Genomic DNA, 11,955 nt, shown 5'->3' on the forward strand with positions numbered 1-11,955 from the left:
ACGCAGACAGTTTAGGCATGTCAGAGCTTGCTTCGGGTTTGAAGAAGTGGAGATGTTGCCTATAGCCAGGGCCGCCGAGAGGGGGGGGGGAGCAGGTACATTTTACCCGGGCCCGGCCATGCCAGGGGTCCGGGCCGGGCCCTCTCCGCTAAATTTTTTTATTATTTTTTTTTATTATATTTTTTTTTTATTTTTTTTTATTATTTTTTTTTATTATTTTTTTTTATTATTTTTTTTTTCCCGCTGGGGGGTGGGGGGTATTCATTGGTTGGGGGAGCTGGAAGAAAAAAAAAAAACAAAAAAAATGATACTCACGTGATCGCGCTGCGCTGTGTCCCTCCTCTCCTCTTCTCCATTCACACTGACTACCGGGCGTGACGTCATCAAGTCACGCCCGTCAGTCAGTGAGGAGCGCCGCAGCCAGCATGAAGAAAGAAGACAGAAGAGGAGACAGAAGAGCAGAAAAGAAAGGAAAGAAGTTGACAAAAGGTAAGTAAAGAAACGGAGAGGCAAGGGGAGGAAAACAGAGAGGGACAGTACTATAAAGAAAGGGGAGAGAGAAACAGAGGAGGAAAAAAGCAGAGAGCCACAGAGGAATAAAAAAAAAAGTAGGAAAGAGGAACAGAGGAGAAAAAAAAAGTGGGAGAGAGGAACAGAGGAGGAAAAAAAAGTGGGAGAGAGGAACAGAGGAGGAAAAAAAAGTGGGAGAGAGGCACAGAGGGAAAAAGAAGGGGGAAAAGCAGCATGGAGGGTGCAGTGTGAGCATAAGGGGGCACAGTGTAGTTGTGAAAAAGGGGCACAGTATTGTGTGTGTGATGCACAGGGGGCTTGTTGCAATGTAGTGAGTGTGAGGTAGGTGGTGGCTAATTAATGGGCGCTATTTTGTTTGTAGGGTGATGGTGGGGACTATTAATTTAAGATGGGGTGGTTTGGGGGCTATTGAATGTTGGGGTGAGTTTAGGGAGAATGAGGTCTATTTATTAAATGTGACTATGAATTATTTAATGGCAGTGATGGTTGCAAGAAATAGGTACTGCTGGGGCTGTTTGCAGGAAGGGATATAGGTTTATTTATTAAATGTAAATACTATTATTTTAATGTTGGGGCTGGAGGAAGGCCTAATTATTAATCGTGAGTGCTATTGATTTAACGCTGGGGCTGGCTGTAATTTTCTAAATGTAGCCATTTTTTTTTCAAAATAGGTCCTTCAACATTCCTGGATCCGGACAAGCCACAACTAAAGAAACCAGCAGCCACAGGTGGAGAAAGTGAGAAGAACAGGTAGGAGAGAGCAGCACAGTGTGTGAAATGTTGTGATTCTAGTAGGGACAATGGCAATTTTTGGTGAATGTTGTGCCCAATGTAAGGTGTAGACCAAGACTGAACTGTTTGTGTACACACTGCATTCTTTGTATACTACACTGTGGTGGTAGATGTCCTGAAAGTCAGGAGTGCTTGAACATATGTAACGCTCCGGCGAATTGAGAGTCTAGTGATTTTGATGCTAGCCACGCCCCAATGGCGCATTTGCCACGCACCCAAATGCATGACCACACCTCCGAAAAAATTTGCACCGCTGTTAGGCTAGCCACGCCCCAACGGCGCATTGCCACGCCCCTGAATGTATGACTACACAGTAAAAAAAATTTGCGCCATACTGTTTTTGGGGCTTACTCGACTATGAGGGGGGGCCCCATGAATTTGTTGTACCCGGGCCCTGAATTCCTCTTGGCAGCCCTGCCTATAGCAACCAATCAGATTCTAGCTGTCATTTTGTAGAATGTACTAAATAAATGACAGTTAGAATCTGATTGGTTGCTGAAGGTTTAGTAAATATACCCCCAAGTGCGTTCAGATCAGGGCTGTTTTCTTTCAAGGGGTGGGGTTGAGACGCATTTTTGTGAGCCCAACAACCAGGTATTATGAAACTACAACCCCCAGCATGCTTTGCCAGCCAGATTATAACTGGCTGGGTATGATGGGACTTGTAGTTTCACAAACACCAAGAGAGCCACACATTGTCCACGCCTGCACTAGGGGATTCATCCCCCTGCTGAACAGACCTGGAATGAGTGACATTATGACAGGGGAACCCCATGCTGGGCGATATCAGCAGCTATCTTGCACCAGCAACAGATATAGAACCTGACAGGTATATCTGCCTGTGATCCCACCCCTGAATGTGCAGAAATTACATTAACACATCCTTACTGTACTTGCCCTTATACTTACCCACCCCTTCCCTCCCCCTACTGACTCGAAATTGTAACTTGATATCTGTGTTTTGCATTTGCCGTTCACGTTAAAATTTGTATTCTTGAATATATTTTTTTTTTTTTAAATATTTTTTTTTTTTTTACCATTTAAAATTAATATTTTATCTTATTTTTTTTTTCCTATTTTCTTTTTGTTTTTTACTATGACCAGATAAGTAGTACTGGGGGTACAGAGATCACAGCTAATAACCACTGCAGTTTTGACATGAGAACAGCTGAATCCCCTTAGTGAATCTGACTTTGGTCACACCCTCTGAGTGCCTCCACTTTCATTAAATACAATCCATAGGGAGCCGGACCTCATTGTCAGTGAGCAGGGTAAGTGTGTAAGTAATGGACTCTATGTAAAGGTAACTCTAAGGGGAGGTAGGGGTATTTATTAAAATGGGAGCATGGTGGGAATAGGGTTGTGTACAGAAATGTCCTATTTTTTGTTATAACTTTTTCATTGTGAGTACATGATTCCTTTAGTGTCCACTGAAAGGTTGTAAAGGAAGAGAAAAAGGTGGTGGGTATGTGTTCTATTAGGTTGCATGCAGTTGGTTAACAAATGTCAACTCTGGAATATAAAATAATTTAGATTGTGGGAATAATTTATGATATCCTATCTTATATTTATTTTAAAAAAATTGTTCTTGCTTTGCATACACGTTACATTGATTTAAGTTTTGGCCATCAAATTTGTTGCAAGATTCCCCTTTTTTTTTTTTTTTTTTTTTTTTTTTTTTTCTTCCCTTAATAACTCTTTGCCCATAGAAGATGCAAATATCTTCTTAGTAATGGAATTTTTTTAAAAAATAAGCTAATAACTGTACACATGAGACACTTTGCACCAGTGTACGTGTGCAGGGTCTATATCCCTCCCCCCCAATTCTACATTTATCTTGTTGACCATTTTAATATAACTGATATTGTGAAACCAGTTCTCAGACACCAACTGTCCTGATTGAGGCAGCAGTTGCCAAGAGAGTAAAGGACTGTGGTTCGATCATCTGTGTTTCAATATGTTTGTTACTGCAAATGTAAGTTACGTTGGTTTGCTCTATATTTTGCTATTTATACTTTATTATATAATTCTGTCTCCTATCCTGCAGACTTGGAACACTCGTCACAATGATCAGTCTCCTCGTTTGTGTCCTATTGAGCCTGGTTACAACAGGTGAGTCCACTCCTCTCCTCCCTTTAATGCATTGTGACTTTTGATTTATTTGTAGAGCTTTATCTCCACATTCTTTATAATGTTGCTCTTTAACTCAGTGTTTATGGGTTTGTTGCATTATGTAGGCTATGGGCAAAGCCTTAGTTTAAAACCCTATTGCATATAGTTATGAATGATAGTGAAGTTCCTATAGTCACAATATGACTGTGATGATGCATCTAATTGGGCAATGGTATGTTGTGTATAGATGTGTCTTATCTATTATTTTAATGTGTAGTATTTAAAAAAAAAAAAAAAAAAACTTGCTCTTTCATATATATTATTGTTAACCCTTATTTCTCCAAGTAATTTACTAGTTATGTGGGTCGGATTGTAATAGCAGATTACAATATTCTTTGGTTGAACATAATGGGATAGACTTACTAAAGGTTCTAAAGAGGCAAAGTGGAGGTGTTGACTATAGCAACCAATCAGATTCTAGCGGTCATATGGTAGAATGTACTACATAAGTGATTTTCAGCCATTTAAGTGTAGATTTGCTCGAGAACCAAGATATCCAATATTCGGCCCTATACGGCCCTTTCTCACCACTGAAGCCATCAAAACTCTTATTCACTCTCTTGCAATCTCCCGCCTTGACTACATCCCTCACTCTGGCTTACCTGAGTCTCACCTTGCCCCTCTTAAGTCTACCCTCAAGACTGCTGCCCGCCCTATTTTTCTTTCCCGACGCGTTCTCTTCTGACCCCTTTTACCAGTCCCTACGTTGGCTCCCTGTGGTTTCAAAGCTCTCAATATGTCTTTTCTCCTTGGTATGGTGGTATTAGAAACATGTATGCTCCAGACCGAAATGGTAGCGGTTCTGTTGTGGCCAAACTTCCTGATAAAATTATGTGCACTTTGTTAACAATTACCTTTTGCTTAGAGCAGTAAGTGTCAATACATCACACAGGGACATATGACTTCATCTCCCTTTCCCCTCTGTAAATCTAATTTTTCAAATTTTAGGACATGGTGAGCACTAGATTACAAGCTGATGTACTTTTTCACGTGACCGTATAAATTTATATACTGCAAAAGATTTTTTGGCAACAGAACAAAATGGATTTACTTGGATCCTGTACTGAATAATCCTGTACAGTTCCTGGAAATAATATACAGTCCATGAACTCCAATTCCTGTCTTACTGGGACTCACCACATGTCTTTGTTTCCCCTTATCCAGGACTCTGTCTGGAGTGTATACAATGCACAAACAACAACTCTTCATTCTGCAGTGGCCAAGAGGAGAATTGCACTGTGGGCGAATTGTGTGTGTCAATAATTACACAAATGACAGCTGCCGGTAAGTGTATTCCTGGCTAACATCTGAATAGTGTCTTGTGCATTAAACCCATCCATCGCCAATCCATGTTCTGTGAAGAGAAAGATGAGCGAAGTCTCGTACTGTGTGTGACAAAACGGCTTTGTAGAGGTGCAATGTAATGATTTTTGCTTTACCATTCATTAAACCTTAGTCCTTCTGCTCTGTAGTGTTGGGTTAGAAGTAAGGGTAAGACAAGCACAAAATTCACCAGGGAAATAAACTTTTAGGATGTTAAAACTCTACTGTCCTGTTGGTCAACATTGTACAGTGGGTGGCTACTTCAAAGGGCAAACAACTTAAACACTAGTTCCAAACTGAGACCTTTGTATGGTAACCCCTCCTCCCCTTTCCCTAAATTAGTGGAACCACTCCTGGGATAAGATTCTCATGGTTCCATGTTTAAGTTGGGTTTTTACAAGAGGGCCTGAGATGTGAGTAGGCTGCAATCAAAATATTATGACCACTCTACCATGGCCTGCTCCATTCCAATCTTGACGCTAAGGGTCTGTGCCAGTAGTACCACAAATTCGCCCCAAAGAGAATCCACTAAGTGAATATGTATATAGGTCTTTCAGACTCCAATAATAGGTTTGTCTTCCAAGGTGTTTTGTTGAGCAGGGCTTGACCAGAAATAGACAATTTTGGTATAGATGGTGCAAACTGTAGATTTGCCAATGCCCCTAGAAACCAATCAGATTCTAGCTATCATTTAAATAGTAGTCTAGAACAGGGTTTCCCAAACCCAGTCCTCAGGGCTCCCTAACAGTGCAGGTTTTCCATATCTCCTTGTTGGAGCACAGGTGTATTCATTACTGACTGACACATTGTAGCAGATCCACAGGTGGTCCTAATTATGTCACATGTGATCCGGAAAACCTGCACTGTTGGGGAGCCCTGAGGACTGGGTTTCAACCCAGTCCCCAAACTATCATTTTCTAGACTCTAGAAAATGATAGTTAGAATATTGTTGCTATTGGCAACACCTATATTTTTCCTTTTTAGAAAGCTTGATAAATCTACCTCCAAGTTTTAAGACTTTTTTTTTTTTTTTTTTAGCAACTTCCCAGTGTTAACCAGCAATATTTATGAACCGTAATGTGAGCTACTGAACATATTTCAGATAGATGTGCATACTTAATATCGTGTCATTAAAGTGCACCTATCATCAAGCTTATTCTTATTTTTCAGCTGGGCAGAAAACGCAAGTATTTGAGAGAGGCTGTGGGGATGCTAAATATTGTAACATATCGGCCAGTATGTCCAGCTTCATCAGCACAAACACCAATCGTATGTGCTGCAGTACAGACTCCTGTACACCTCCCGCTCCTACCTGTGAGTATAAAATACCTGGGCTACGTTATAATGAGGTTATATTGATGGGGGTTGTATTTCTAAATATATGACTTGGAAACAGGAGTGCACTGAGGGGATGAGGTGGAGCAGGTACAAAGGGCCACCAATTTGGTATAGCCACGTCCCCTTCAGCAGCTACAGAAGTTGCTGAGCTGGGGCCCAAAATTTCTCTTGGCGCTCCTGCCTGGAACAGCAGCAGACTCCATAGGTGATCCGGTCCTAGCGTTCAGAAGCAGGCTCTGTTCCTTATTGGCTGCTTGTCTCCCATCTGCAGCACATCTCCTCTGTATGAGTTTGCAGATGTGTTTAGAGAGATAGTCGTGTAAAAGACGTTTGTGAAGCAAGTGGACCTCAGCCTTTTTTGGAGGATATCAACCCTCTGTCCTCAAAATTATTAATCTTTTATTTTATTTTATTATATATGCTAATGGAGTGAAGTTTTGGTCTTTCCTTGAAAATCTCAATTCCAAAAATCATTCAGAAGCCGCTTACTAGATGCTAGTAGTTCAGATGTCAATACCCCATCCAAATAGTTGACTCTTATAACGTACAGCAACTGAGAATCCAACAGGTAACGTAGTGTTAGATTCCTCTTTATTGACAGGTTAGGTAGAGCAGGCAGATGGTCATCATGCCTGGTCCCAACAGGCTTGTAATGTGCAGCAAACTAGGTCAAACTAACCCCTGCTGGAATGGCTGTGCCTTGTGCACTGTTAACCACAATCCCCGAAAGCCTGCACTGTAAACCCATGCACAAAGACCCTGCTTCCCTTCACCTGCCAACTATGGAATATCAGGACCCCAGAGAGACATTTCACGGGGCCCTTACTGCCTTTACAATAAATGGACCAATGCAGTACATCTATTGCCCATATCTCAGCCATTGCCTGTCCGGTGTCCATTGTCAAAGATGACCGGCAGTACTCCACATGTATTTTTATTGAGCCAAAGGGTCAATTTTACAGCCCGACGGTATGATTACTAATAGGCCAGCAGCCATCCAAGTGAGTGTAGCAGAAAGGAGAGGTAACTTGTGATAATGAGTGAACAATTAATTTAATGATCTTGTCCTATTAAAAGTTGCGCACATTTTGTGATGTGAGAGAAACTGGTGCTCAACGGGTAATATGAGAGAATCTGATTGGCATATGGGCTAACATGAGGCAAAATCCGGCAGGCATAGGTTGAAATATGAGAAACAAGAAGGTGGCAAATAGGAGGGGCATGTGAGGGTAGACACCCACTTGGCCCCGTGGGGAAAAAGATGGCTACATCAGTTGCACAGAGCACCAAGCCAATGACCTTCACCAGGCAGGGAAATTGTTATAGTTGAAACACCCCCCCCCCCCCTTTCCTCCTTGTGGCTAATGCATCTACTGAACCTGTACCACACATGCTGCACCAAAGCATTGGCACATGTATGGCCACTAGACAAGCTAGAGTTATGCCTTTGGGAATTTTTTAACACCTATGCCCTGTTCCAAGGCTTGGCTATGGGCATATCTTTCCCAAATGTATTTGTCTCTCCCATGGATGAAACGGAAGGAAAAAACTGGTGGACAGAGTGGTAATGTGAGTGAAAAGATGGTGATGTGGTTGCATGTGTGGAAATCAGGGCATGTGTGAGAAAAGAAAATGCACTGGAATTGGAGGGTACTAGGTTTAGATGATATCTGAGGAAAAATTACTTTAGCAAACAAATACTGGATAGGTGGACAAGGCACCTAACTGATATGGAAGAGACTAATATAATCAATTTAATCATGCATGGCTATTATGGATTACTAAAAATAAGGTAAACTAGATGGGCCAATTCTGCTGTCAAATTCTACGTTTCTAAATTTGAAATTATAAATATTTTAACTTTATAAAAAAACTATGAAATTCCACAGACTAAAAATGTTAGTTTAACATGTCCAATTAAGGCTCCTTACACAATCTAAAATTAAAGAAAACTATTGAAACTCTTCCATTCAAACTCCAAAAAGCAATGCAATTATGATGATTAAGGCAAAGCCTTAATGGACATGTTGCTTGCACAATACAGACATGGCGTGCCATCACATCCTGCAGGTTCAGCAGTGAGATTGCTGTCACTCACAAAATGTTGGAGCTGCTAATTCACAGATTTGTGTGTTCACTGGAATACAGACAGGAAGTCTAATAACGGGGTATGGGTCAGAGAGAGCGAGGTAGCTGAGCAGCCGGATGGTGAGGATGAAACGGGGAAATGGAGAGGAAATGAAGATATAATTATAAGTCACAAGGTCCAGGAACATGGAATAAGTGCAGCAGGTGAAGTTAGTTATTGGCAGCATCAGAGGTTTTTCAACTGTGGTGTTTAATTGCTCTCGGGGAAAGTGTAAGGAAATGAACAAACGCTTTGTGTAGGACACCCCAGCATGTCTCCTCTTAGAGTGAAATCTATTCAACTATATGGACCTTGAAAGAGAGTACAGATAAGTAGATGATGTACCCTTGTTTTATATACCTTAATGAAGCTTTACATTTTTCATGGTAATTCAGCCAATGGATGTTCGGATTGGAGGTATAATCTAGATCTCATTAGTTTTTGAAGAGTAATGTACATTTAATCATGTATTTTATATTTTTTAGTAATCAATGGAAGCAAAGTACAAAATCACATCCAATGTCCAGTCTGTCTTGCACATGACACAAAACATTGTTCTAACCCAAATGTAAGAAACTGCACTGGCGATGAGAGATACTGCATTGAATACAAGGAGACAAGTGACAATGGTGAGTGTGAAGTAACGCTACCAGGAAAAGTTGATTTTGGTCAGGGGTGGATCCAGAAAAAAAAAATGACATGGTGACACCATAATGCAAATAAACTGCTATTAATGGACCAATTAACAATATAGGATAATGATATGATCGTAGATTTGTAAGGCACCACAGTGCTCCCCAACGCCAAACAGTAGGGAAAACTGGGACATACACGGTAGACCAAATAAATGCAGACATGAAAACAAAGGGTACAAAGAACCTTGCTCATTGGAGAGCTTACATTCTAAATGGAAGTTGGTACAAGAGAAGCGGGTTTTGCTCAGAGTGGGAATTGGGAAATTGTGAAGAAGCCTTAGTATAAGTAGTATTGTCTGGGATAAGGTGAGCTCTAAAAAAAAAAAAAAAAAAAGATGGGTTTTCAGAGGGCGTCTAGAGATTTGAAAGCTGGGGGAAAGTCTGAGTGTGGTAGGGAATTCCATAAGTGGGAAGCAGCACGGGAGAAATCCTGTAGGCGGTAGTGAGAGGGGATTACCAGAGACGAGACAAGGAGCAGGTCCGAGGTAGATCTAAGAGGGCAGGAGAAAGAGTATTTTGATTTGAGATGTATGCAGGGGTGGCGTTGTTGAGGGCTTTGTAAGTAAAGATGAGTAATTTGAATTTGATTCTGGAGGACACAGGAAACCTGTGTAGGGATTGCAAAGTGGTGCAACAAATGTGGAGCGGTGCGAGAGGAAGATCAGACTTGCAGCAGCATTTAGGATGGATTGAAGTGTGGCTATATGGGTGTCGGAAATGCCAGATAGCAGGAGGTTGCAGTACTCCAGACGGGAGATGATGAGAGAATGTATAAGAGTTTTGGTAGCATTTTGGGTACTAAAAGCATATTCTGTCAATGTGCTCAGGACTGGGAGAGGGTCTAGATGTGCTAATAGAAGGCGAAGTCAAATGTGACACCAAGGCAGCGGGCTTGGGAGACTGAGGAAACTATGGTGTTATTAACAGTGAGAGAGATTTAAGGAGCACAGACCACAGTAGATATTATCATGTCCTTCGCATCTTAAATCGGCACCTTATTTTGTAAAATATAATTTTGCTGAATAGGAAAAATCTTCATTAAATGAGAATAGCACAAATAACAGCCAGTCATATATTTATGTTAAAATATAAGTGTGTGTATATGTATATCATGGTTACCATCAAGTAGACAACGAGAGGTGAAGTTCTCTTTGACCTTTCCAATTTGATGCTTTCAATTGGCACCTACCCAAGAAGACCACCTTTCCAACCAGTGACCTTGGGACTGGGACCTGGATAATCTGGCCAAATGCTGTTAATATTTGCCACCAACCGCTTATACAATGTTAAAGCCTTGATTACCCATGTTAACTTGACCCAAAGTTTCAGGAAAGGTTTTTGTGATTTCTAATGTTCTAAATTGTGCCTCCGAAATAGACTATAAAGACTCAAAAATGAAATGTTGGGATTTATAATTGGTTTGTAGTAGACAACACTTGGTAAAAGGTATATTTTACATAATACTGCATATTAGCTGACCTGTAGACTAATATTTCCCTTGGATGTGTTCTGGGCATCTGTGGTAACTGATACGTTGGTGTTGCTTGTAACAACCTTTTTAAGTTTCAAATTAGAAAAATGTAGGTGAATGTCTTGTTATAGGTAACTGCCCTCTTCATCTGGAAGAGTTATCAGAAATGTGTTCTGACTTTAGGCATAAAACGAGTATACTGTGAGTGCTTTGTTTAAACATGTCTTACAGAGAGAACCATAATCCTGGGTTGCGCCACTAAGAGCTTCTGCTACACGGCTCCAAGTCAGAAGCTTGTCGATGGCAAAATCATAGCAGCAGAGGCAAAATGCGTTAAGGGTGGCAGCGGTCATCTGAGATATCAAAGTGTCTTACTTCATGTTCTGCTTCTTGGTCAGGTGACCATCGCTCTTCAGCCCTTGTAAATATTGGCTTTAAGGTCATCCAAGTAAGAAAAAGGAGTCTGCAATAGTCTATAAACTTCTATTTATTTTGAAAGAGTTAGTTGTCACAAGGCATCATAGGATCGAGTCTTGGCTTCTACAGCTATCGCTGTTATAAAATGCTATTGAAAAGCTGGTTAATTCTTCGAGTGAAACCAGTCCTCTATCCTGACTGAGTCTCTTACTGAAATTTTATTCTGTGTTTCTCCAAGCACTGTCTTGGGATTATTTTGTAATTGTAAAGTGTTGTCTTTTGTACATATGTGAAACTTGAATAAAATCTGTCTTATGAACGAAATAAAATATTTAAACCTCACTCTGGGAAAACTGATGGCTGGAAAGTGGATTTTTTTTATTCTTGGTAGTCTTGTACTTGTTCTTTAGCCTCACAGGGGCAAATGCAGGATTTCAAGCGGGGGGATATCTACACTACACTGCCAGATTGGGCATGACCAGCGTTCAAGGGGTTAGACCTTACTGGGCAACTCTCAAACCCTTTACAATGCCCATTAAATATACATACAATGTTGAATTGCCCTACTGTTGGGCCCCACCTCACATAGTGCAATGTGCAACAGACATATCTCACAACTGACCCTGCAGAAGAGACCAAGTCTGGCCAAAAGCGGATCTGCCACACAAGAATCGGAACAGTTGGCAAGACTGTCCTGCTCTCTCCTACTTGCTCTTGCAGCTTTCACTACCTGCTGCTGCTGCAGGTGTCTTAAGATCAGTTGCTGTTTTGTCTGGATTCTAGAATGTTGGAGTTTTGTTTGGGGGGAAAAAAATTATAGGTAAGTGAGATGTGAATACTCTAGCCCTTCCTCCACCAATCAGCTCCTACGTTAAATCAATTGCACCCACGTTTACAAATTAGTCCTCTTTAATGCACGTGCTCGTTGTATGTAAATTTATAACACTTGATATCTAGACCTATAAATCAAGACCTGCGGCTGGCTCTTCTCTACAGCCTTTACCCTGGGAATACGTCAAAATTAAAACCTTACTGTGTTTTATTCTTTCATGTCGTCTTTTTACAGCTATTCTCTTATCCTTTAAAAT

General features: G+C 40.9%; 1 protein-coding gene across 1 annotated transcript; it reads left to right on the plus strand.

Moving 5' to 3' along the window:
* Positions 1–3,380: 3,380 nt before the first annotated feature.
* LOC142107234 (phospholipase A2 inhibitor NAI-like) lies at positions 3,381–11,213 on the plus strand. The gene is made up of 5 exons (XM_075190502.1): positions 3,381–3,435; positions 4,660–4,779; positions 5,989–6,132; positions 8,770–8,913; positions 10,682–11,213. The coding sequence occupies exons 1-5, from the start codon at positions 3,390–3,392 to the stop codon at positions 10,873–10,875; spliced, it is 648 nt and encodes a 215-aa protein (XP_075046603.1). The 5' UTR covers positions 3,381–3,389; the 3' UTR covers positions 10,876–11,213.
* The last annotated feature ends 742 nt before the right edge of the window (positions 11,214–11,955 follow it).

Source organism: Mixophyes fleayi, chromosome 11 (genome assembly GCF_038048845.1).
Source record: "Mixophyes fleayi isolate aMixFle1 chromosome 11, aMixFle1.hap1, whole genome shotgun sequence".
NCBI lineage: Eukaryota > Metazoa > Chordata > Amphibia > Anura > Limnodynastidae > Mixophyes > Mixophyes fleayi.